The following is a 25,110-nucleotide window of genomic DNA, read 5'->3' as shown; positions in this document are numbered from 1 at the left end:
TATATATATATATAACCTAATTTACAACCTAAACTACATTCAGATCCATATTCATGTTCATATATTGTGTCCTATGATCATTTACATATAATAACTAACAGAATATACATTATATGCACTAGCTACCATATAATATTCAGATCCCTTGCCCAGCAGCAAGCTATTTCCCAGAAAATCAAATAATTTTCATGTCAAGCACGTACTGACACCATTCTTCCTTTAATTCCATCAGATCTTCCTCAGAATATGATGGACTGGAATTGGCAAAGTACTGCAATATAAAAATTGAACATATTATATTAAGTTAGTATCAAATATATAGATAATTTATATATGAAAATCATATAATGCAAATACCGTACCGTTTCTGGGATAATAGTTTTATTCTTCTCAACAATCTCCTTCATGAATCTCAATATGTAGTACCCACAGTCGATGTTATTTGTTTGACGAGGGCACTTTATTGAGATCCATGTAATGTTATTAGACTTCTGCTTCGACACTTTAGCACCTCTTTGAGCTCGATAAACTTTTAAGGCACTATCGAATGAATAAATGTGATTATTAGAGCATGAATATTTATATATATATATATATATAAATATATATATGTAAGAAATAAATGAATATTACTTACGTGTCGAGCATAATCTTTATTTTGGGGTGATTGGTGTAATTGCCGTGCACGGTATCCAAATAGTATACAACTTCAGAGACCGCATTGACTGCAAATAGCACCCAATGTGCCCTACAGAAACAAAAAATTGGTTAAGCAATTTTGTTTATAGACAACTAATAAATTAAATTCTCATCAATTAAAAAAGATAAAATTACGTACCCTGAATTATATGGTGCCAAGAACAATTTATCACTTTCTTTATTTCCTAAAAACATATCTACAATGTAGTTTTTTACATTCTCTGGATCGAGTTTCCACATCGACATCTTATGTGGAGACAAGAATGAGTATTTATTTGACAGTTTCCTCGTGCACACGACCTTCTCGTACAAAAACCTTCAATGAAAATTTTAAACTAGATTAATTACCAATACATTTAATTAATTACAAATAAATGCAATTAAAAGTATTTTTTACCTTATGTACAAGCAATGCAGTTAAAAGTATTTTTTACCTTATGTACAAGCTGATTACAGTAGCACTCAGCTCCTTATGTTCGAGAAGTTCGTACATGTGCTCCTTTTCGAGGTATTCAATATACTCATCTCCAAACATGTCTTTATTCATTTGTACGATGGGCGAATCGTTGCTGCTGCCCGTGTTCCTTTTTATTTGGATGTCAAGACACGCCCCGTATTTACCAAGGCGTGGCTGACTTTTATTAGGAGCAGCAGCAGCAGCGACCGATTTTCCCCGATCCAGATTTTTTGTTGCTGCAAGTTTGGCAGCTTTATTACCCTCCAGCCTTTGTAGTTTGGCAGCCCTATTAACCTCCAATTTTTGAGGTTTGCTGCCTTTTTTTGGCTGTAGGGGTGGTTTATTTATTTGGACCTACAAAAATGAGGTAAAATGTTAGTTTATTGAATCTGAAAAAATAAAAAACCTTAGGCAATAAATGTGACAAACCTTTTCGGGAGATGTAACTGATTTGTCCTTGGGAATCTTTTTTTGGAGGGCAACAAGGTGTGTGGGCCATGCCACGTAACTGCCAATAGCGTCGCTTAAGAACTTCATATCTCCATCGTTGTCCGGTATGGGCAACGGTGCAGTTGGTTCGAAAGCAACCGTAGGCGATACTTTGACATGGCCCGCGGGGATCGGAATATTGTGCAATACTTCTCCCGAAGTATTGTACAATATTCCTTTTCCCACCTTCCGTTGAGTCGGCGAGGACAAGTATAGGACACATGTAGTGACACCCTACATCAATAGTTAAAACATAAGTACAGTTAATATATAAGTTTGTTTAATACATAAGTAATTACATAAGCAAGTAAGTAGTAAGTAATTAATTACCTCGGGAATACTCTTCAAACCGACGTTGCAACTCCCGGTTTCACTCTCCATTTGTATTTCAGGTTGGAGCTGAACCGGAAGTTGCTTGTCTTTATTCGTATTCACCAAGAGTGCCACTTGCTCCGATAAGATTCTGAGCTTCTCTAATACTTCCTCGTTGGAAGGTTTTTGGCGCTTCTCTTGAGGAAAAAAGCTTTTGGGAGTTACGCCAAATCCTTTCCCCCTCACTCGACCGGAATACTCAGGGACATTAAACACTTTCCCAAGAATGTCCCTGCACGTATCCTTGTTGCCCTCTTGAGTTTCAGAACTTTGTTCAATAGTTTCCTAAAATACATGTAACATTAAAAAGATAAGTTCAATAGCATTTTTAAAATACAATATTAAAAAATATTAAAGTGATAATATACTTACACAAAGTTCTACAACTTTCTTGACATTTTCATTATCAACCACTCCTTCTTTGTTAACACGCGCTTCCTTCCATAAGATATGACGACCCAAGGGTTGATCGGCTTGGGTGTCTTTTCTCTATTCGTTAAAATCATAAACAAAATAATACAAATTAGTTACACACTATAGTTTATAATACAAATTACTTCATTATATAAAAGTGATGTTTAATTACTTACAATTTGTTGTTCAAGGCGTGCATATCCCATACGTGATTTCTTGTATGGGTGTTTTGGGTTGCTTGCCCGTTCGCGATTTGCCTTACTAATATTCTATATAAAAAAAAAATAGCAATTGTGTAAAAATTTAAAATACGCTACGAATATGAATAATAAAACACAAATGCTAATAAATTAATAACTTACGACAAACGCCGGGTCAGAACGTTTGGAAACAAATGCACTCCATTCATCCTTTGATATATAATGTTGATATATCTTTGGAGGTTCAGCATTTGTGTTTCCTTCTCTATCTTTTAGATAGAAATTTGAGAGATGGGATCTAAATCCACGATGGATTTTCCCAGCAACTCTCAAAACATATGACTTTCGTTCCTCATCAAGAACAAAAGTGGTCTGCAATGAAAACAATTATAAGTAATGTATTTTACAGAAAAAAAATTATAAATGACAAAAGAGTAGATCAAAATATTTACTTGAATGTCATTCCAGATGATATCTTTGGCATCCTTCAACGCCTTATCTCTCCAGTTGTCTATTGTTATTGGGACATTTTGACGAACAACAGCCCCAATGTAGCTTACAAACATGGAGCTGTTGGGGTCAACTGGCTGACCACTCTCGTTCCAGCCAACCTAATAAACTCATATAGTAAGTACATGCCCTAAACCCTAAAAAAAGATAAAAAAACACACAGCAAACAGAGTATATATAGTATACCTCAAATTTAATGCCATTACTCCTTGCTTTAATGACTTTCTGCATGATAGTTGCACCACGTTTGACTTCTTTTTCGTAAGTCTTAGAGGTGCCAACTTCTTCATTTTGAACTTCTAAATCTTTGTTTGTATCCATTTAACTACAACAAGTTCAACATGCACTTTAGTATAACATCAACAAGCTCAACATGGATCATGCATTATTATAAACAAACTCAACATGTATCAGTATATCTTAAAAAAGCTCAACATGCATTCTAATGATTACAAAAATTTAATAACATCAATACCTGAATAATGATGGTTCGAAGAAAGACGAAATGCAAAGAAAAGAGGGTTTGCAGAAAGTTCACAGAAATATGGTTCACAGAAATACGGTTTGAAGAAATACGTAATGAGGGTTACGTATTTCAATGAAAATATATTGTGTGAAATGGGAGAGATGATCTTGGATGGAAATAAGGTTCGAAATGAAGGAGATGATCGTGGAAATAAGGTTCGTAAAGGACGGGATGATAGGGTTTGCAAAAGAAGAGAAGAAATGAAGGTTGAGATGAAGGTTACGTAATGAAGAGGAAACATGCCTTTTACAGCGCTTTCACACATAAGCGCTCTAAAAGGCTTCTTTAGTTAAATTTTTAAAAGGCTCTTTTACAGCGCTTTTCCCAAATAAGCGCTGTAAAAGACCTCCGTGTGTTATTATGTTATATGAATGTTTTTTAAAGCCTTTTACAGCGTAAGCGCTCTAAAAGGCTTCTTTAGTTAAATTCTTAAAAGGCTCTTTTACAGCGCTTTTTTCAAATAAGCGCTGTAAAATCACCAAGAGTAAAAGGCCTTATTGTTTTTGTGTTTTGTTATGTTATGTTATTTTTTAAACAAGCTCAACATGCATGCAAAACCCACATAGTAGTAACTGGTCACCACAAAAATCCCTTCCTCTTCACCAAACTCTTCTCCTTTTATGCATCTTCTTCACAAACATCAAAGCTTACTCTTTCACAATTCAATCTCCACCCTTTTTGGGGATTCCCATGATGCGTACAAGGTGTTTGAAGAAATGGGTTAATGTCTGATGTTTTTTGGATTCCCATGATGCGTACAAGGTGTTTGAAGAAATGGGTTTTGTGTCTGATGTTTTTTGGATTCCCATGATGCGTACAAGGTGTTTGAAGAAATTAGTGTCTGATGAATATTATTTTTAAAGACTTTTTACAGCGCTTTGGCAAATAAGCGCTGTAAAATGTCTTTTTTACTCACTTTCCAAAGAGTCGTTTACAGCGCTTTGTGTGAAAAGCGTTGTAAAAGGTATAAAACACTCATTATTTTATTTTTAAAAGGATCTTTTACAGCGCTTTTTACACAAGCGCTGTAAAAGCCTTATAACGTGATGTGCAAACGTTATATGACCTACTACAGCGCTTGTTTTATAGCGCTTTGCATCAAAAGCGCTGTAATAGGTAGTTAAATTCAATGAAAGCGCATGTGTTTTACAGCGGTTGTAAAAAAAGTGCTGTAACTGATTCGAGAAAGCGCTTCCTTTTATAGCGCTTTTTTGACAAGCGCTGTAAAAGCCTTATAACGTGATGTGCAAACGTTATATGACCTACTACAGCGCTTGTTTTATAGCGCTTTGCATCAAAAGCGCTGTAATAGGTAGTTAAATTCAATGAAAGCGCATGTGTTTTACAGCGGTTGTAAAAAAAGTGCTGTAACTGATTCGAGAAAGCGCTTCCTTTTATAGCGCTTTTTTGACAAGCGCTGTAAAAGCCTTATAACGTGATGTGCAAACGTTATATGACCTACTACAGCGCTTGTTTTATAGCGCTTTGCATCAAAAGCGCTGTAATAGGTAGTTAAATTCAATGAAAGCGCATGTGTTTTACAGCGGTTGTAAAAAAAGTGCTGTAACTGATTCGAGAAAGCGCTTCCTTTTATAGCGCTTTTTTGACAAGCGCTGTAAAAGCCTTATAACGTGATGTGCAAACGTTATATGACCTACTACAGCGCTTGTTTTATAGCGCTTTGCATCAAAAGCGCTGTAATAGGTAGTTAAATTCAATGAAAGCGCATGTGTTTTACAGCGGTTGTAAAAAAAGTGCTGTAACTGATTCGAGAAAGCGCTTCCTTTTATAGCGCTTTTTTGACAAGCGCTGTAAAAGCCTTATAACGTGATGTGCAAACGTTATATGACCTACTACAGCGCTTGTTTTATAGCGCTTTGCATCAAAAGCGCTGTAATAGGTAGTTAAATTCAATGAAAGCGCATGTGTTTTACAGCGGTTGTAAAAAAAGTGCTGTAACTGATTCGAGAAAGCGCTTCCTTTTATAGCGCTTTTTTGACAAGCGCTGTAAAAGCCTTATAACGTGATGTGCAAACGTTATATGACCTACTACAGCGCTTGTTTTATAGCGCTTTGCATCAAAAGCGCTGTAATAGGTAGTTAAATTCAATGAAAGCGCATGTGTTTTACAGCGGTTGTAAAAAAAGTGCTGTAACTGATTCGAGAAAGCGCTTCCTTTTATAGCGCTTTTTTGACAAGCGCTGTAAAAGCCTTATAACGTGATGTGCAAACGTTATATGACCTACTACAGCGCTTGTTTTATAGCGCTTTGCATCAAAAGCGCTGTAATAGGTAGTTAAATTCAATGAAAGCGCATGTGTTTTACAGCGGTTGTAAAAAAAGTGCTGTAACTGATTCGAGAAAGCGCTTCCTTTTATAGCGCTTTTTTGACAAGCGCTGTAAAAGCCTTATAACGTGATGTGCAAACGTTATATGACCTACTACAGCGCTTGTTTTATAGCGCTTTGCATCAAAAGCGCTGTAATAGGTAGTTAAATTCAATGAAAGCGCATGTGTTTTACAGCGGTTGTAAAAAAAGTGCTGTAACTGATTCGAGAAAGCGCTTCCTTTTATAGCGCTTTTTTGACAAGCGCTGTAAAAGCCTTATAACGTGATGTGCAAACGTTATATGACCTACTACAGCGCTTGTTTTATAGCGCTTTGCATCAAAAGCGCTGTAATAGGTAGTTAAATTCAATGAAAGCGCATGTGTTTTACAGCGGTTGTAAAAAAAGTGCTGTAACTGATTCGAGAAAGCGCTTCCTTTTATAGCGCTTTTTTGACAAGCGCTGTAAAAGCCTTATAACGTGATGTGCAAACGTTATATGACCTACTACAGCGCTTGTTTTATAGCGCTTTGCATCAAAAGCGCTGTAATAGGTAGTTAAATTCAATGAAAGCGCATGTGTTTTACAGCGGTTGTAAAAAAAGTGCTGTAACTGATTCGAGAAAGCGCTTCCTTTTATAGCGCTTTTTTGACAAGCGCTGTAAAAGCCTTATAACGTGATGTGCAAACGTTATATGACCTACTACAGCGCTTGTTTTATAGCGCTTTGCATCAAAAGCGCTGTAATAGGTAGTTAAATTCAATGAAAGCGCATGTGTTTTACAGCGGTTGTAAAAAAAGTGCTGTAACTGATTCGAGAAAGCGCTTCCTTTTATAGCGCTTTTTTGACAAGCGCTGTAAAAGCCTTATAACGTGATGTGCAAACGTTATATGACCTACTACAGCGCTTGTTTTATAGCGCTTTGCATCAAAAGCGCTGTAATAGGTAGTTAAATTCAATGAAAGCGCATGTGTTTTACAGCGGTTGTAAAAAAAGTGCTGTAACTGATTCGAGAAAGCGCTTCCTTTTATAGCGCTTTTTTGACAAGCGCTGTAAAAGCCTTATAACGTGATGTGCAAACGTTATATGACCTACTACAGCGCTTGTTTTATAGCGCTTTGCATCAAAAGCGCTGTAATAGGTAGTTAAATTCAATGAAAGCGCATGTGTTTTACAGCGGTTGTAAAAAAAGTGCTGTAACTGATTCGAGAAAGCGCTTCCTTTTATAGCGCTTTTTTGACAAGCGCTGTAAAAGCCTTATAACGTGATGTGCAAACGTTATATGACCTACTACAGCGCTTGTTTTATAGCGCTTTGCATCAAAAGCGCTGTAATAGGTAGTTAAATTCAATGAAAGCGCATGTGTTTTACAGCGGTTGTAAAAAAAGTGCTGTAACTGATTCGAGAAAGCGCTTCCTTTTATAGCGCTTTTTTGACAAGCGCTGTAAAAGCCTTATAACGTGATGTGCAAACGTTATATGACCTACTACAGCGCTTGTTTTATAGCGCTTTGCATCAAAAGCGCTGTAATAGGTAGTTAAATTCAATGAAAGCGCATGTGTTTTACAGCGGTTGTAAAAAAAGTGCTGTAACTGATTCGAGAAAGCGCTTCCTTTTATAGCGCTTTTTTGACAAGCGCTGTAAAAGCCTTATAACGTGATGTGCAAACGTTATATGACCTACTACAGCGCTTGTTTTATAGCGCTTTGCATCAAAAGCGCTGTAATAGGTAGTTAAATTCAATGAAAGCGCATGTGTTTTACAGCGGTTGTAAAAAAAGTGCTGTAACTGATTCGAGAAAGCGCTTCCTTTTATAGCGCTTTTTTGACAAGCGCTGTAAAAGCCTTATAACGTGATGTGCAAACGTTATATGACCTACTACAGCGCTTGTTTTATAGCGCTTTGCATCAAAAGCGCTGTAATAGGTAGTTAAATTCAATGAAAGCGCATGTGTTTTACAGCGGTTGTAAAAAAAGTGCTGTAACTGATTCGAGAAAGCGCTTCCTTTTATAGCGCTTTTTTGACAAGCGCTGTAAAAGCCTTATAACGTGATGTGCAAACGTTATATGACCTACTACAGCGCTTGTTTTATAGCGCTTTGCATCAAAAGCGCTGTAATAGGTAGTTAAATTCAATGAAAGCGCATGTGTTTTACAGCGGTTGTAAAAAAAGTGCTGTAACTGATTCGAGAAAGCGCTTCCTTTTATAGCGCTTTTTTGACAAGCGCTGTAAAAGCCTTATAACGTGATGTGCAAACGTTATATGACCTACTACAGCGCTTGTTTTATAGCGCTTTGCATCAAAAGCGCTGTAATAGGTAGTTAAATTCAATGAAAGCGCATGTGTTTTACAGCGGTTGTAAAAAAAGTGCTGTAACTGATTCGAGAAAGCGCTTCCTTTTATAGCGCTTTTTTGACAAGCGCTGTAAAAGCCTTATAACGTGATGTGCAAACGTTATATGACCTACTACAGCGCTTGTTTTATAGCGCTTTGCATCAAAAGCGCTGTAATAGGTAGTTAAATTCAATGAAAGCGCATGTGTTTTACAGCGGTTGTAAAAAAAGTGCTGTAACTGATTCGAGAAAGCGCTTCCTTTTATAGCGCTTTTTTGACAAGCGCTGTAAAAGCCTTATAACGTGATGTGCAAACGTTATATGACCTACTACAGCGCTTGTTTTATAGCGCTTTGCATCAAAAGCGCTGTAATAGGTTCCGTTATTTTTAAAATATAATTACAACAGCGCTTGTGTTTAGCAAGCGCTGTAAAATGGGCGCTGTTAAATGTCATTTTTGGCGTAGTGGATGTCATTTTCATCTTTACAGAATGAGAGCCTTAATCTCCAATTTATAAGAAACACAAAATTATGCCATGAAAAGACGAAAAAAATATAAAGGGAGCATTGCTTTGTTGGGGGGTGTTCATTGTTTGCTTCTGAAGTATGTCATTAAGTGGTTAGCCCCCTAATGAAACTCATGCATAAAATGTAAGATACACACAACAATATAATAATAAGTTTCACATTAACAAACCATTGTCTAGCATTATGCCCTTTTACCATTAAATTAAAATGCAAACAGACTCAAGAACAATCGAATGAGATAACTCGCGTCTCTCTTAACTTAATTAATTACATTGATTTGAATTTGAATCAATCTTCGTAAATATAGCATTAAAACCCTCAAATAAAAGTTCTATCGTTTATATAATCTTATCTATAATTTGAGGAATTAATATTCGTAATGTATATTCAAGATACGTCTAGTATATCTCTCTTTCTCAATACAACAAAATAGTAATTTATATACTATTAAAAATAATAAAATTAGCAAACCGTAAAAAATTAAATCTTTCTTTAATTTCTTCATCATAAAATTAAAGATAAATTTCATATTAAATATAATGATCATACATTTTTAATGTCAAATAATTTAATAAAGATATTCAATAAAAGACCGATATATCTCTAAGTCATATGATATAAATTCTTATTAAATGTTAGTATAAAAGAGTTTTAAACTAATGTTACATATTCTTTAACTTAATTCGTTACATGTTTTCCTCTCTAAAATTCTCTCATTGATTTAATATATTTTTTTAAGGAGCGATAGACAACATAGTCCTCTCTCAATAGCCTCAATACACGTGAATTTGAAGTTTAAAACCAAGTGAGAGAGTATTATGTGAAGTGGAAGCAAAATAGTTCCTGTTCCATATAATAATAGTAATAATAAATAAAATAAAAGATTATGATTACCTTGTGAGTGAAGTAAAATGTATCGAAAAAGACAAGAATTGAGTCAAAGACAAGAAGACCAACCATCCTTCTCTGTCTCTCTCTCTCTTGGGGTCCCCCTCCAATCCGTTTTCCACTCTACCTATATCAACCAACACAATCTCTTCTCTCTCTCATTCATATTCATATTTTAAGCAAACCGCCAAACCCCACAAACCATCACTATCATCATTACCATTTCCCACCCCATGAAGCTTTCTCTCTCTCTCTCTCTCTAAATCATCACTCACCTATATAGCTTTCTCGAATATCTCTTTCACAAATCACTTAAAAACAACAACAAAAACTAAAAAAAAAACCTCAAACTCAAAGGACTTCTTCATAAGAACTAGTCTCTCTCTCTCTCTCTCTCTCTCTCTCTCTCTCTCTATAATGCAAATGAGGAAACCGGATTTGATCACGGGAATAAACAACAAAATGAACAACAACAACAACAACAACAACATTAGCAAGAACAAGCTAAGGAAAGGTTTATGGTCACCTGAAGAAGATGAGAAGCTTGTAAGGTACATGATAACTAAAGGACAAGGTTGTTGGAGTGACATTGCTAGGAATGCTGGTCTTCAAAGGTGTGGCAAAAGTTGTCGTCTTCGTTGGATAAATTACTTGAGACCCGATCTTAAGCGTGGCGCATTTTCGCCACAAGAGGAAGAACTCATCATTCATTTGCACTCCATTCTTGGCAATAGGTACATTCTCTCTTCATAATTCACTTCAACAATGATATATATTTTTCTTCAAATTTTGACCCGTGCATAGTTCTAAATTATGGTAGGTTATTGTAATTGCGATGATATAAATATTTTAGTGGTATATGCAATGTCATTGCAATCACAATAGTATTTGCATTGATTTTTTTTTTTTCTCGCAATTTATCACATTATCAAAATTTACAATGTAATTATAACTACAACTGCAATTTAAAACTATAAAATGGTGTCCTCAAACTAGTTTACATGTAATAATTTGTGCATAAGTAGACTCTTGAATGAGAGGTCTAGATCTCTAGTTCGATTGCCATGGGATTTTTTTTTTAGGAGTGGTGATAGATACATGAAGGAAATCGATTAAGAGAACCAAAAAATGAATAATTTTCTTACCATGTGGTTGATACAATACTACATTATGAATCAACAAGAAGATTACATTTTCCAATCAAAGACAAATTAAATAAATAAAAAAGAATGTCTTTTACAAAGTATTATAGATGAAATGTAAGAGATTAAGTACATTTTGTTTTATGATCATACTTCCTTTCGAACATTATTTTTAAAACCATTCACTTTATTTAATTAATTAGTATAAATAAGGAATTATCCGGACTGGTCTCCTAAGTGTTCCTCACTTATTAAAATTTCAGATCTTAAGATTTGTAGGTACATTTTATATAGAATATATAATTTGGTATTTTTTAATTTAATTTAAAATAGAGTTTAATCCACTGGTTTCATAACAAAATAAAATGCGTAGCATAAAAGCATGTCAGGGTTAATATGCATTAACTATTAAGGTCTATAACTTTAAACTTAAGAATGGTCTGACCTGACCCATAACTATACTCGTAGGCTTTAAAAATCTCTACTAAATCATTATTATTGTTTTTGAAGGAAAAATAAAACATTATTAAATATTAGAACTTTTGTACTAAACACGTAGGTATGATTCAGAGATGCAAATAAGAATATCAGATAAATTTTAAAACAATTAAAATGTGCTAAATAATGTATTATTGGTAGCGGCGTGAATTTATTTATTTTTAATTAAAAAATATTTTAATTAATTATTAATATTTTAACTCACATATCTTCTATTTTATTTTTAATATTTCATAAAACTCGGGTTATCAATTTTTTTTTATCACTTTAACATATTTAAAATATATTCTGTCTATGATATAAAGGCAAGTAAAATAGAAAATAATTTATTTAATCACTACATAGTTCATTGTTTTCTGATGCGGCCATTAAAACTTATTGCGTTGTGGCGGTTGCTAGCACTCTTTTAGATGTTATGTCCTTTAAATTGAATAAAGATGGGTTATACTCCAAGCTTGATTACGAGTACTATTGAAACTCTTTAACTATAGTTTGTTTTTCATTTGGGTTTGACAAAGTTTGACACATTAGTATTCAAAAAAGGAATATTGAATATCATGTCTCGAGTTCGAACTCGAAACTTTGCAGTTATGTATGAGTTTATTTATCATTTTTTTTATAAATACAAAAAATACATAAATTAATATGTAATAAAATATATATATATATATATATATATATAGAATCAAAATATATAGAATTAAATTCCTATATTAGAGTGGCTATTTTATTTTTATATAATGAAATGATGTTTCTGGGGGAACACTTCCTTTTGTGAGTCTAGTTTATAATTTTTATATGAAAAACTCAACAATATAGTGGATCATGTAACATGGATATGTTAAAGTAAAAAAATGTAAGACTTATATAAAAAGGCGATGTAATATTGATTTGAGATTAATATGTATATCATATTTGTACGGATCATGTTTTTAAAGTAAAGAATGGATTCAAAACTTTGTTAGATGGTGCAGAAAAAAAAACCGCAAAATCCGATCCAATTTATCGTAATCGATTAGTTAACATGTTGGTTAACCGTATTAGGTTTTGAAATTAAAGAATAATAGTAATTTTTTGACATAGAAAATAATAATTATGATTCTAGATGTTTTTAGTTTTTTTAAAATCTCAATCTTTAAAAATCAATTGTAAAAAAAATGATTCACATCTAGATTCTAATTCGAAAGCTTTTTATAAAAGATAGATATTTTTAGTCCCTCAAAATTGTCTCTATATATAATAAATAAAACATAAATTAAAAAAAAAAAACAAAAATTTGAGGGACTAAACAGGAAATAAATTAAAGTACATATCTTATGATTAGTATTTGTTTATATAATTTCAAATAAAGCTGTTTAAAAAAGATATAATTAATTTCAATTTTCTATGAAATCAAGTGTATTTATTTTTCTTTTAATTTATTAGATGAATTTGTTGAATGAGTTTATCTAATACGATCTTTTTGAAAATATTTTATTAAAATTTACTAAAAATAATAAAATTCAAACACCTTTAGACCTAGTCTACATTAGTCGTTGGGTTTCATATTATATAAAAATAATTGACAAAAACTTATTTTTCTTCAACTATTGTAATATTTTAATTTTAATTATTAATTAATTTCTATACATGAATAAAATCTCAGGTGGTCTCAGATTGCAGCACGACTACCAGGTCGCACCGACAATGAAATAAAGAACTTTTGGAATTCCACACTAAAAAAGAGATTGAAAACCAACAACAACAACACCAGTCAATCTCCAAGTGACTCATCAGATCAACAAATAGATGTTTTTGATATGAAAAACAATATGATCATGCCAATTAATGAACAAGATCTCATGACATTATGCATGGATAATTCCTCATCGTCAACATCATCATCATCCATCCAATCCATGCAAATGCATGCCATGGTTTTGTCTGACCAATTTGATCATCCATTTTCCTTGTTGTCCAATATTAACAACATACCTACCTGCTTAACACAAGATGGCAATATGGTTGTTGATGATATTGGGCTTCATAGTGATGATCATTATGGGATTTTGGAGGCTAATAATAAAATGGGGTTATTAGAAAATGACTTTGAACTTCCTCCACTAGAAAGTAGAATTAGCATGGAAGACAAGAGTATGATCCCATTAATTAATCATAATGTCATGAAAAGCTATAATATCAACCACTTCAATAATAGTTGCTTCAATAATACTAATCAAATTCAAAATTCTAAGGTTGAGGACTTTTTTGGGTTTGGAAATCATGGACAAGGGGAAAACTTAAGAATGGGAGAATGGGATTTTGAGGGTTTGATGCAAGATATGTCCTATTTTCCTACCCTTGATTTTCAAGTTTAATTCTCCTTCAATTCTTTGAAATTTCCATATTCATCTACTATCTTCTTTGTTTCTTTTGTTAAATCTCAACTTTTAAATTAATTTATTAGTTGATAGATTATTACTATCAACTGTTAAATTAATTTAACAATTAAGATTTTTGGAAAGAATTAGAAAAATAAACTGAAAATGCCCACCTAGCTATCCACTCTAGAATCCTATTCTCTCTTATACTTTATATCTATTCTCTTTATTATCTCCTCATTTCTTCTTAATCTTCTCTCTTATTTTTGCATAATATACACAATTAATGCTCTCAATATACAAGGTGACCCAAACAACTTAGGGAGTTTCATTTGGGCACCCATTCTTTCTTATCTTTACTTTTCAAAAATATAAACAACTTAAAGACAAACCCTTTTGCTTGTTACATATATCTTGTCTTGTCACACATTGTTTCTTTTCTTGTTTTTCAAATTGAATTGGGTTTCCTTATGTTGTACTTCGTGTCATTTTTTTGGTAAAAGGTTGGTGCAATAACCAAAGGATCTTATATCTTCAAGAGAAATTAAATGTGAATAGTGTTCATTTATTAGAATTGTCTATAGAGGCAGAATAAAGCTAGCTTAGTTGAAATTGTATATGTAGCATTGTGTATAGCACTCGGAATTGTCGAGTTGCAAGTTGTTATTTTAGTGGTGATATAGATACACAAGATGTAATTGTAAACATACAAATAAAGTATCAAATTTGAAATTCATTCACTTTGTTTCTCTCTTAGTTTTTGTCATTATTAGAGATTCTTACATGATAAAAAATAAATAATTTTTATCAAGAATTTCTAAAATAATTTTCTATGATAAATTATTTAAATTAATTTCTTATTTGAAAATTTATTTTTAAAATTATATTTTAAAAAGGTTATAACCAACAGATAGAATACCATAAAAATCATTTATAGAAAAAGCTGAACAAATGGATACATTATATAAAGGATTATGTATTTTACTGTTGAGATTACAAAGCACAACAGAAACTCGGTAAATTAATTATTTCTCGTGTAATCGGAACTCATAAATTACCACCACAAATAAGAAGAAGTGTTGATTGCTGGTGAAGTAATTGCTGATGAACTAATATTTAAATTTGGTTCCAATAGTCCCCCACAAGCTAATGGATGTTAGATATCTAGCACACCAAGCTTGGACATGTAACTGAAAATATAACTTAGATAAGACCTTTGGTGAATAAATATGCAATCAAATCAGTGCTAGAGACATAGCTGCATGGTTCCATTGTTGGTTTTCTCTCGAACACTACGACGATCAATATCAAGATATTTGATTATCTCATGAAAAACTATAGTTGCTGCTGTGAACAGAAAACACTACTTTTATATATTCTGTTAAAATGAAAATACAACATTGGTCTTTATATAGTCCCATTACTGCTAATCTAAGAAAACAAATAAATACTATTAATAGCCCACTATCTCTTGGCCTTCCAACTACAACAGAGACTTTGTCTTTCAACTAACTTATTAATAGAAACCCACTAAATATAACATTAAAGTTTATTCAACAAAACTCCCCTATAAACTTAAATGTTCCTTCTATCTATCATGCCTATCAGCTTCTTGCCTCTTTCGAAAATTTCTTTCGATAATGGTTTTGTGAAGATATATGCTGCTTGATCCTTGCTTGCTACATGCCTCAATTCGACACTTCCTTCTTTCACATGTTCTCGAATAAAGTGGAAGCGAACGTCAATGTGTTTGCTTCTTTCATGGTTTGCAGGATTCTTTACTAACTCAATTGCTGATTTGTTGTCCACTTGTATGACTGTTGCACCTACCTGTTTTAGCTCCATTTTGCTCAACAATCTTCTAAGCCATATTGCATGACAAACACACAAAGATGCTGCCACATATTCAGCTTCACATGTCGAGAGCGTTACTATCGGTTGCTTCTTAGAAAGCCAAGTAAGTGCGGTATTTCCCATGAAGAACACATATCCTGAAGTGCTTTTCTGATCGTCTATATCTCCACACCAATCACTGTCGGAGTAACCAACCAGCTTGTAATCTTTTGTTCTTGAGTAAAACATTCCAAATGACAATGTTCCTTGGATGTACCTCAGGATTCGTTTCAATGCCTTCCAATGTGAATATACTGGCTCCTCCATGAATCGACTTACAATGCCGACACTTAATGAAATGTTCGGCCTTGTACATGTGAGATAGCGAAGACTACCTACCAAGCTTCGATATTTGCTTGCTTCGACACGTTCTCCTCCATCAAATTTCGACAGCTTCGCACCTGGTTCCATTGGTGTCGAAACTGGATTACAATCTTTCATTTTGAATCTTTCCAGGATTTCCTTTGCATATGTCTCCTGTGATATGAAGATTCCCGCTTCTTCTTGTCGAACCTCAAGACCAAGAAAAAATCTCATAAGACCTAAGTCTGTCATCTCGAATTCACGTGTCATTGTGCCCTTGAATTCTTCTATCATCTGACCATTGTTACCCAAGAAGATAAGATCATCGACATAGAGAGCAACAAGTAACATATTACTTCCATTCTTCTTTACATACAGAGCATGTTCGTAGGGACATTGCTTGAAGCCATTCTCTTTGAAATATGTGTCGATGCGTGTATTCCATGCTCGCGGTGCTTGCTTCAACCCATAAAGCGCCTTCTTCAATTTTAGCACTTTTTCTTCTTTTCCGACTTTCATGTATCCGGGTGGTTGTTCGATGTAAACTTCTTCTTCGAGCACACCATTTAAAAATGCTGACTTGACATCCATTTGAAATATTGGCCATTTGAATTGAGCAGCTTGAGAAATGAGCAATCGAATTGTCTCCATTCTTGCAACAGGCGCAAATACTTCGTCATAGTCAATTCCTGCTTTCTGTTTGTATCCCTTCGCAACAAGTCGCGCCTTATACCGTTCTATTTCGCCTTGAGCATTCATCTTTTTCTTGAATACCCACTTCACACCAATGGGTTGACTTCCTTTTGGTAATTCTGATAGTTCCCATGTGTTGTTACGTTCAATGGCCTTAATCTCTTCGATCATGGTAGTTTTCCATTTTTCGTCTCGCAGCGCCTCTTCGAGGTTAATGTTTTCAGTATTTGCCAAAAGACATACAAGGTGTACCTCTTCTGTCGTTTCATACAAATCTTGCAGACTTCGCATTCTGGGTTGTAGAGGTTCATCTTCATTGTCAGACTCTTCAAGTTCTGTTGAAATGCTTGTTGGTATGGCGATAGATGATTCTTCAACTTCGACATTAGCTTCTATCGAATTGTTCCAGTCCCACTTGCTCTCTTCGTTTATTCGAACGTCTCTACTCACTATCAACTTCTTGCTTATGGGATCGAATAGCTTGTACCCTTTTGTCTTCTCATCATACCCAATGAATATGTACTTCTGAATTTTGTCTTCAAGCTTCGTTCTTCGTTGATCTGGTACGTGTGCATACGCCACACTACCAAATATTTTGAGATGAGAAACTGTTGGCTTATGTCCGCTCCATACTTCTTGTGGTGTTTGATCTTCTAACTTCGAATGTGGATATCGATTCTGAACATAAATAGCACATTTTACAGCTTCTGCCCAGAATTCCTTCGACATGTTCTTGCTTTTAAGCATTGATCGAATCATGTCGAGAACTGTTCGATTCTTCCTTTCAGCCACACCGTTTTGTTGAGGTGAATATGGTGCAGTTAGAAATCTCCTTATGCCCTGCTCTTCATAATACTTCATAAAGGCTGTTGAAATATACTCACCACCTCTGTCAGATCGAACGACTTTGATGTGTCTTTCAGTTGCCTTCTCCACCATTACTTTGAACTTTTTGAACACCACGAATGCTTCAGATTTTTCTTTCAAGAAATAAACCCAGGTTTTTCGTGAGAAATCATCGATAAAGGAAATGAAGTACCTTTTGCCACTGAAAGATTCTGGAGTGATTGGCCCACATATGTTGGTATGAATCAGTTCGAGAATATGTTTAGCTTGATATTCTGCCTTCTTTTGAAATGAGGTTCTTGTTTGTTTGCTAAGCACACATTCTTCACAAAACTTTCCTTCATAGTCCATGTCTGGTAGCCCGTGCACCATGTTCTTTTTCGCCAACCTTTTCAAACCAGCATGATGTAGATGACCAAAGCGTAGATGCCACAACGACGCTTTGTCTTTGACATTGACTTTCAAACATTTTTCTTGAACGCTTCTCAAATTCAATTTGTACATTCGATTTCTCCCCATCTCGACTTGAGCAATCAGATGCCCTAGCTTGTCCTTCAAATGCAGTATCCGATCTTTTATAAGTATCGAATAACCTTTTTCTGTAAGTTGCCCCAAGCTCAGGATGTTGGTCTTGAGATCTGGTACATAATAAACATCCTTGATTGATCCAATCAAGCCATCCTTTTGTAAGTAATAGATTGTACCCTTGCCTTCGACTTTCACTTTCGATGCATCTCCGAAAGACATATGACCATCTTCAATCTATTCCATTTCTTTAAACAGGTGTTTGTGACCACACATATGATTACTTGCCCCTGAGTCTAGATACCACATGGTGTCATTACTGGTGTTGATTTCATTTTGAGCCATCAAGAGAAAGCCTTCATTCGCTTCAGCTTCCAAAACTAGATTGGTTGTTTCTTCTACCTTCTTTTTGACTTGACAATGCTTTGCAAGATGTCCCACTTTACCACAGTTATAGCATTTGTAGGAGTTGCAATCCTTCGCGTAATGACCATACTTCCCACACTTGTAACATTCAAAGTTGGAGTAGTTCGACCGACCACCTCTTTGACCACGTCCTCTGCCACACCCAGTTTGCTGGCTTGACTGTCCTCTCTCGAAGTTGTTGCCTCGACCACCTCGACCATGACCTCCACGACCATGTCCTCTTCCCCGAAAGTTTTGAGAAAAGAGTACCTTTTCGTCTTTAATTGACTCCTTGGTTTGATGTGCTTCCTCGACTGCTTCTTCCTTCTTTTTCATCTTACGTTGTTCGTGTGCTTCGAGAGAACCAGCGAGCTCTTCGACTAAGAGTATCGAAAGGTCCTTCGACTCTTCTATTGCACACACAATATTCTCAAATTTATCTATTAAAGATCTCAGGATCTTTTCGACAACTCGTGCATCAGTCACCGTTTCGCCATTTCTAGTGAGTTGATTCACCACTGTTTGTACACGCATTATGTAGTCAGATATTGTTTCTGACTCCTTCATATGCATCCTCTCCAATTCACCACGAAGAGTTTGAAGTTGAACTTGCTTCACTCGATCTGCTCCTTCGAACGCCTTTTTTAACGTGTCCCATGCTTCTTTCGACGTAGTCGAACCGGAAATTTTCTCAAAGCCTGAGTCGTCAACTGCTTGGAACAGCATGTATAGTGTCGTCTTATCCTTTGACCGTGTCTCTTTCAACGCCTTGTTTTGAGCTTCCGTATATCCCGCAGTATTTGTTGGTTCTTCAAACCCATTTCTGGTCACCTCCCACGCCTCTAGGGCTCCAAGAAGAGCTTTCATTTGGACACTCCAATTATCGTAATTTGACTTCGTTAGTCGCGGCAACGACATTTGACTCATCACGTTTGCCATTTGCTCTGATGCCAATTTGTGAACAGAAAACACTACTTTTATATATTCTGTTAAAATGAAAATACAACCTTGGTCTTTATATAGTCCCATTACTGTTAATCTAAGAAAACAAATAAATACTATTAATAGCCCACTATCTCTTGGCCTTCCAACTACAACAGAGACTTTGTTTTTCCACTAACTTATTAATAGAAACCCACTAAATATAACATTAAAGTTTATTCAACAGCTGCTATATAAAGGGTGCTTTGATTGTAACAATAAAGAACTGGTGTCTTGATAGAAGTAATGTTCAAGTCCTCAAAAAGATATACATGCCACTGTAATTCACATGTTATTGTTGCCAAGGCCTTATATTATGTTGCCAAGGTCTTACATCTTACTCATAATCTGAATACATTTGTTTGATGCATGTCCTAATTTAAAATGCCAAAGAACTGATACATGAATGATATGAATGCTATTTACATTATTTTCAAAATTCCTACAATCTAGATTAGACCCTTGAAGATAGAACAATCCATTTTTCAACTTAGTTGAACCAATTTTCCCTACGATCTTGTTGTCCTGTATAACACAAGCATTAGTACGGAAAATAATGGAACATTGGAGTGATTTACATAACTTAGCAATATAAATTAAATTAAAAGAAAATTGTGGTAAATATAGCACATCATGTAATCTTAAACGGTTAGTAAATATGACTAATCCTGCATAATGTGCTATAGCTGAATTTCCATTTTGTAAATTGACAGTAATGAGATTCATTTTGAAAATTTTGGAATAGGAATAAATTTAAACAAATATGATATGTGGCACCAGAATCCAATATCCAAGATTCAATTTTCAAATCAAAATTAGAATAACGATTAGTTGGTTTACCTGTTGAATCATTTGTTGGTGTTAATCCAACTTGTGACAAAGACAATATATTTGTTGATGTTAATTCAAGGATAGCTTGTTGAATTTGTAGATGGAAAATGTACAAGAAAGGGGAGGAGCTTTGAATTGTGTATTCAGTTATTAAGAAATTTTTTGATTAACAAAGGGTGAAAATAAAACAAGTAAAAAGAAACAAAGGCAGTAAACAGAAGGAAGAGGGATAAGACAGTAATTTATCATAGTTCTCCACCAACCCAGTAGTTACGTTTAGTCCCTTCACTTAGAAGGATTTAATCTAGTAATTCAAACCAAATTACAATCACTTAACTTCACAAATTAGATCTTCTCAACATCCAACTTGAAAACCACAAGTCATTGAGGATTACAGCCACTATTGGGCCAAGTTATACAAGTGTTTAGTTTCTATTTCCAGGGTTACTCTCATTGAAGGATGTTTATAGTAATACTCACTGACTTAGCACAATTAGAATGATATTACAATTGAGTGTTAAAAAATCTAAGTATTTGATGATTGATTGATATTCATGTAATTTCTCGGATTTTAATCCAAGCTCCTAAACATATATGATCCGAATAGCCAGTCACTAAGCTGTTCACACAGAAGTCACTCATACCAATGGAGAAAATTAAACTAGCCACTAAGGCGTTCACAAAGATGCATATGGTATGTCATAACACTGATAATGATGCTCAAAATGTACAAATCACTAGCCACTTAGGCAACCACAAAGAAAAAAGGTTCATAACACAAATAACCAGTCACTTAGACAACCACAAAGATAAAACTATTCAAACCACAAAATCACCTGCCACTTATGCAACCACGAAGACAAAATATTCCAAATTAAATTTTTTAATCACATAAGACCTCAAATTTATATTCTCATGGATGTTCATAGTTAGAACTCAATAACTTCAACACATCAAATATTCAAGTGAATAAATATCTCAAAATCACCACTTTCATTTTAATAATCCATAAGATTCGATTTGGCTACTTGTTATTGATAAAAATTAAAACTCATATCACCAATAATAAAATAACAATATAAATTTTATTCCTTTCAGTATAAAATTTTCCACATTATAAAAATGAACTATACATTAATTATTTCAATAATCAATTTTCTAATATTGTCATAATTAAAAATATAAAATTCTCATCAATTTCATCAAGAAACGTATATTGTTCATAAAGGTCAAATTTTAAATTTTAAATACTCAAAAATTCAAGACTTAAAATCAAATACATCATAAAAAACATATTACTCATGATATCATCATAAAAATTATAACTTTATAATTAAGTACTTTAAAATACGTAAGGCGTTAAATATTTTCACTACAGACATATTTATCAAGGTATAATAATAAAAATAGAACTCTATAATTAAGTTCATCAAGATAGATGCATTACTCAAAAGAAGAAACAATCAAAACATTATAGTTAATTTCTTTACGACGAAAATAAAATTAACATTTTTCTTTTAAGATATTCAAACATCATATCAATATCTTACGAACCGCTAATTTAATATCTAGTCTAATTCGCATGGGCAAAAACCCTTACCTTGAGTGCTTTTCTTCCAGGTGTCACTATATAGTCCTAAAAAATCTCACCAAGATGAAGGAAGGAAAGTTTAGAACTTCGACCAGAATGCGAGGTGTCGTGGCAAAAAAATTCAAGTGTTTCTCGAATTCAATGGAGTTGCCATCAAAATTTATTTTAAAATAGGGAAAAATATTGGGAAACCTTAAAAATAAAAATAAAATGGTATTTGAAACCAAATTTTGAGTTTGGGAGTCGATTATACGTATGGAAGGTATTAACACCCTACGACATCCGTTAAAATACGATTACCTATAATTAATTGTGCAAGATTAATATTAACTTAAGTATATTTATTTCTCCTTATTATTAAATATGAATAACAATTATTATTTTTTTAATATCCTTATTATTAAATATGAATAAAAATTATTTTTTTTAATATGATTTTGGACTAAATGTGTGCTTAAGAAATAAATGCGGATGTATTGATTGTTTTTAAAGAAAATTGTTTTGTTTGATTTGAGTAATTATTTTAAAATGCGAGTTTTAGGACGATCAAGTTGTACAACTTGTGTCTCAAAATCTCAAGGAGTAAAAAAAGATGTCATATCTAATTTAATCCTGTTAAGAATATTTTATTATTTTCAATTTTAAAATTTAGTTTCAAAACCACCAAACAGTTCAATTTGTGTCTTTACAACTCAAAGATTAAAAATGTCACATCTAATTAGTCAAAAAATTTAAAAAAAAAATTGATTTTAGATTTATTTATTTATTAAAACTAAATGTTAAAATTATCAAATTGTATAATTTGTATTCTGCAACTCAGGGATTAAAAATTTTTATTTTTAATTAACATCTAATAATTTTTATTTATTAATTTATATGTGAAAATGAGATTTAAAATCACCAAGTTGTCACAAAGTGTATCCTAATAACTTGAAGATTAAAAGAATGTCACATTTAGTTAATCTTTAATGAAATATTCTTTTTTATTTTTCTTTTTATTAAATTTGATATTTAAGTTATGAAGCAAATTAATTTTTTTTAAAACAAAAATTAGCTCTAAATGGACTGAGTTTTTGAACAGATTTTTGTTTTTATTTTTTTGTTAAAGCCCGAGCCCAACTTCACAACCACAACAAAAAGTTAAAAACAACTATTGAAACACTAATTTCTTACAAACTCAAAGGAGGGGGGCGGCATCTATTGGTGCACATCAGTTGGAGAAAAAGAAAGAAGTGCATTTGGAAGATGAGCTACCTTCTCTATGGTGCGTCTAGTACGGGAAAATCAAGCTTCGTTGCTGCGATGACGAAGTTTCTCTGTTATGACGTTTTACGATATCGATGTTTCCAAAGTAACGGATGGTTCTAATTGGAAGACATTGTTGATGCACACGACTTCGAAGTCGGTGATCTTGACTGAGGATCTCGATCATTTGCTCGCAGGGCAATCAATGAAGAAGAAAAGAAAAGAATAAAAAACAAAGAAAGAAAGAGATTAAGAGGGAGAAAGATGAAGCCGAGATAGGGGAGGAGAGTGAGACGGGTAGCACGACAGCGTCAAAAGGCAATGTTGCCGTTTCGACGACGACGATAACGACGACACCATCACAAATAAAAAATCTACATTTTTATAACAAAAGAGTAATTACATGGTAAAGATAAAGAACAAACAGATTTATTATATAGGAAATATACCTTTACATTTTCTGTTTTTTTATGTTACTGATACTCTATCTGATTTCTTCCTCTTCTCCTTCTTTGTATGTATTTTTTGTTATCAGTAGTGTTAATCTCATATCCCTTTAAAAGATAAATGAAGATGTATTTATAGAGTTTTTTAACTTGTCTGGTTACTTTCCTGCTTGTCTTTGTGCTTCCCTATCAATTTCATGTTTGATGCTTAATTTCTTTGCTCATAATCTGAGTTATTCTGCACATCTGATCCATTCATGGTTTTAGCTTCTTTGTTTTTATTTGATTATGTTCATCTGCTAGACAGAGCTGGTTTGTTGGGCTAAAGAACATTTTTTATTTGGTTAATTTTGTACATGATTCAACCACATTTATCTTTTAGTTTTTTGTTTCAAACTCATAATTTTTTCTTTTTGCTTTGTATCATGTGGATAATGGCTAAGGGTAAAGGGAATTGTTTTTTCATTAATTAATTCAATACATACCATTTTTGTCATATTTTGTATCAAACATTTAGTTATAAAATTATCATTTTTCCATTTAGTTAAACCAAATTAGTTACAACGCTCTAACCTATATATTATGTTTATCTCTAATTAGTTACAAAGCAAGGCTAGTGCATCAGCCAGGATATTGCATCAAGACAAGGGCATCAATAGAGAACAAAACAGAAGCAAGGTAGGCTAGAGCAGTTGACTTGTTTAAAATTGTAATTAGATTTGGCTTAATTTTTAAAATTGTAATTTGATTTGGCTTAATATTGTAATAGTGTAATTTGATTTGGCTTAATGTTTAAAATTGTTATTTCTTTTTTGTGTTAATAATTATGAATGCATAAATATGTATATATATCTTCTTTTTTTATTTTTTAAGATTTCATAAATATGTATATATATTCTTTTTCATTAATTATAATAATTATGTGTATAATTTAACAGGTCGCGCAAAATTGGGTATTACATATGCCCCTATTTAATTATTTTTTAGTAGAAAAATATGAAAATATGAATAACAATGATTTTCATGTTATCAAGTAAAAGATAAGTAAATATAAGGACCTAAATTTTGTCCAACAAATGTTAACCAATAAATATATTTGAAATGCAAAAGTAGAATAACCAAAAGTATAAAAGTAGAATAATAGAAAAAAGTATGTGAAACACAAAGTCATTAAATGTTAAAGTTGGAATGATGTAATTTTTTGTGTGTAAAAATGATCATATTCGGATTATTTACCGATGCATAGATCCATAGAAATAAACACGATCTTCTTCGAATTGGTTATCGATGCGTAGATCCATAGAAATAAAATTGGTTAACGATGCGTAGATCAATAGGAATGAAAAAAAAAAGTAGTTGGTCCAATCTTGAAGGTAGATAAAGAGGGAGAATATGTATATGATACTTGCAATGTGAACGTTAACGGTAGTCAAGTATAGATAAAGTATAAAGATAAGGTATGAAGGATTCATGTGTGTGTTATGCATTATGCATAATTGTTGAGAATAGGTAAATTGTGAATGAAAATGTATAGATCATGTGAGTCTGATTAAATTATGCATGATTTATGTATGTCATGAATTATTGATCAATTCTTGTTCATTTGTT

At 33.2% G+C, this 25,110-nt stretch overlaps 3 protein-coding genes across 3 annotated transcripts; 1 reads left to right on the top strand and 2 right to left on the bottom strand.

Annotated features, from left to right (window-relative positions):
- Window positions 1-778: 778 nt before the first annotated feature.
- LOC140920596 (uncharacterized) lies at window positions 779-1,984 on the bottom strand. Its single transcript, XM_073369324.1, has 3 exons — window positions 1,586-1,984; window positions 1,134-1,510; window positions 779-1,015 (listed from the first exon to the last, which is right to left on the bottom strand). The coding sequence occupies exons 1-3, from the start codon at window positions 1,691-1,693 to the stop codon at window positions 793-795; spliced, it is 708 nt and encodes a 235-aa protein (XP_073225425.1). The 5' UTR covers window positions 1,694-1,984; the 3' UTR covers window positions 779-792.
- Window positions 1,985-10,050: 8,066 nt separating this feature from the next.
- LOC101507192 (transcription factor MYB83-like) lies at window positions 10,051-14,483 on the top strand. The gene is made up of 2 exons (XM_004499818.4): window positions 10,051-10,477; window positions 13,029-14,483. The coding sequence occupies exons 1-2, from the start codon at window positions 10,161-10,163 to the stop codon at window positions 13,738-13,740; spliced, it is 1,029 nt and encodes a 342-aa protein (XP_004499875.1). The 5' UTR covers window positions 10,051-10,160; the 3' UTR covers window positions 13,741-14,483.
- Window positions 14,484-18,240: 3,757 nt separating this feature from the next.
- Window positions 18,241-19,347, bottom strand: LOC140920401 (uncharacterized). The gene has a single exon (XM_073368673.1). The coding sequence runs from the start codon at window positions 19,345-19,347 to the stop codon at window positions 18,241-18,243; it is 1,107 nt and encodes a 368-aa protein (XP_073224774.1).
- Window positions 19,348-25,110: the final 5,763 nt, after the last annotated feature.

The sequence above is a fragment of the Cicer arietinum genome, chromosome 5, assembly GCF_000331145.2.
Source record: "Cicer arietinum cultivar CDC Frontier isolate Library 1 chromosome 5, Cicar.CDCFrontier_v2.0, whole genome shotgun sequence".
NCBI classification, from domain to species: Eukaryota; Viridiplantae; Streptophyta; class Magnoliopsida; order Fabales; family Fabaceae; genus Cicer; species Cicer arietinum.
This window is presented reverse-complemented; position numbering and strand designations above follow the sequence as displayed.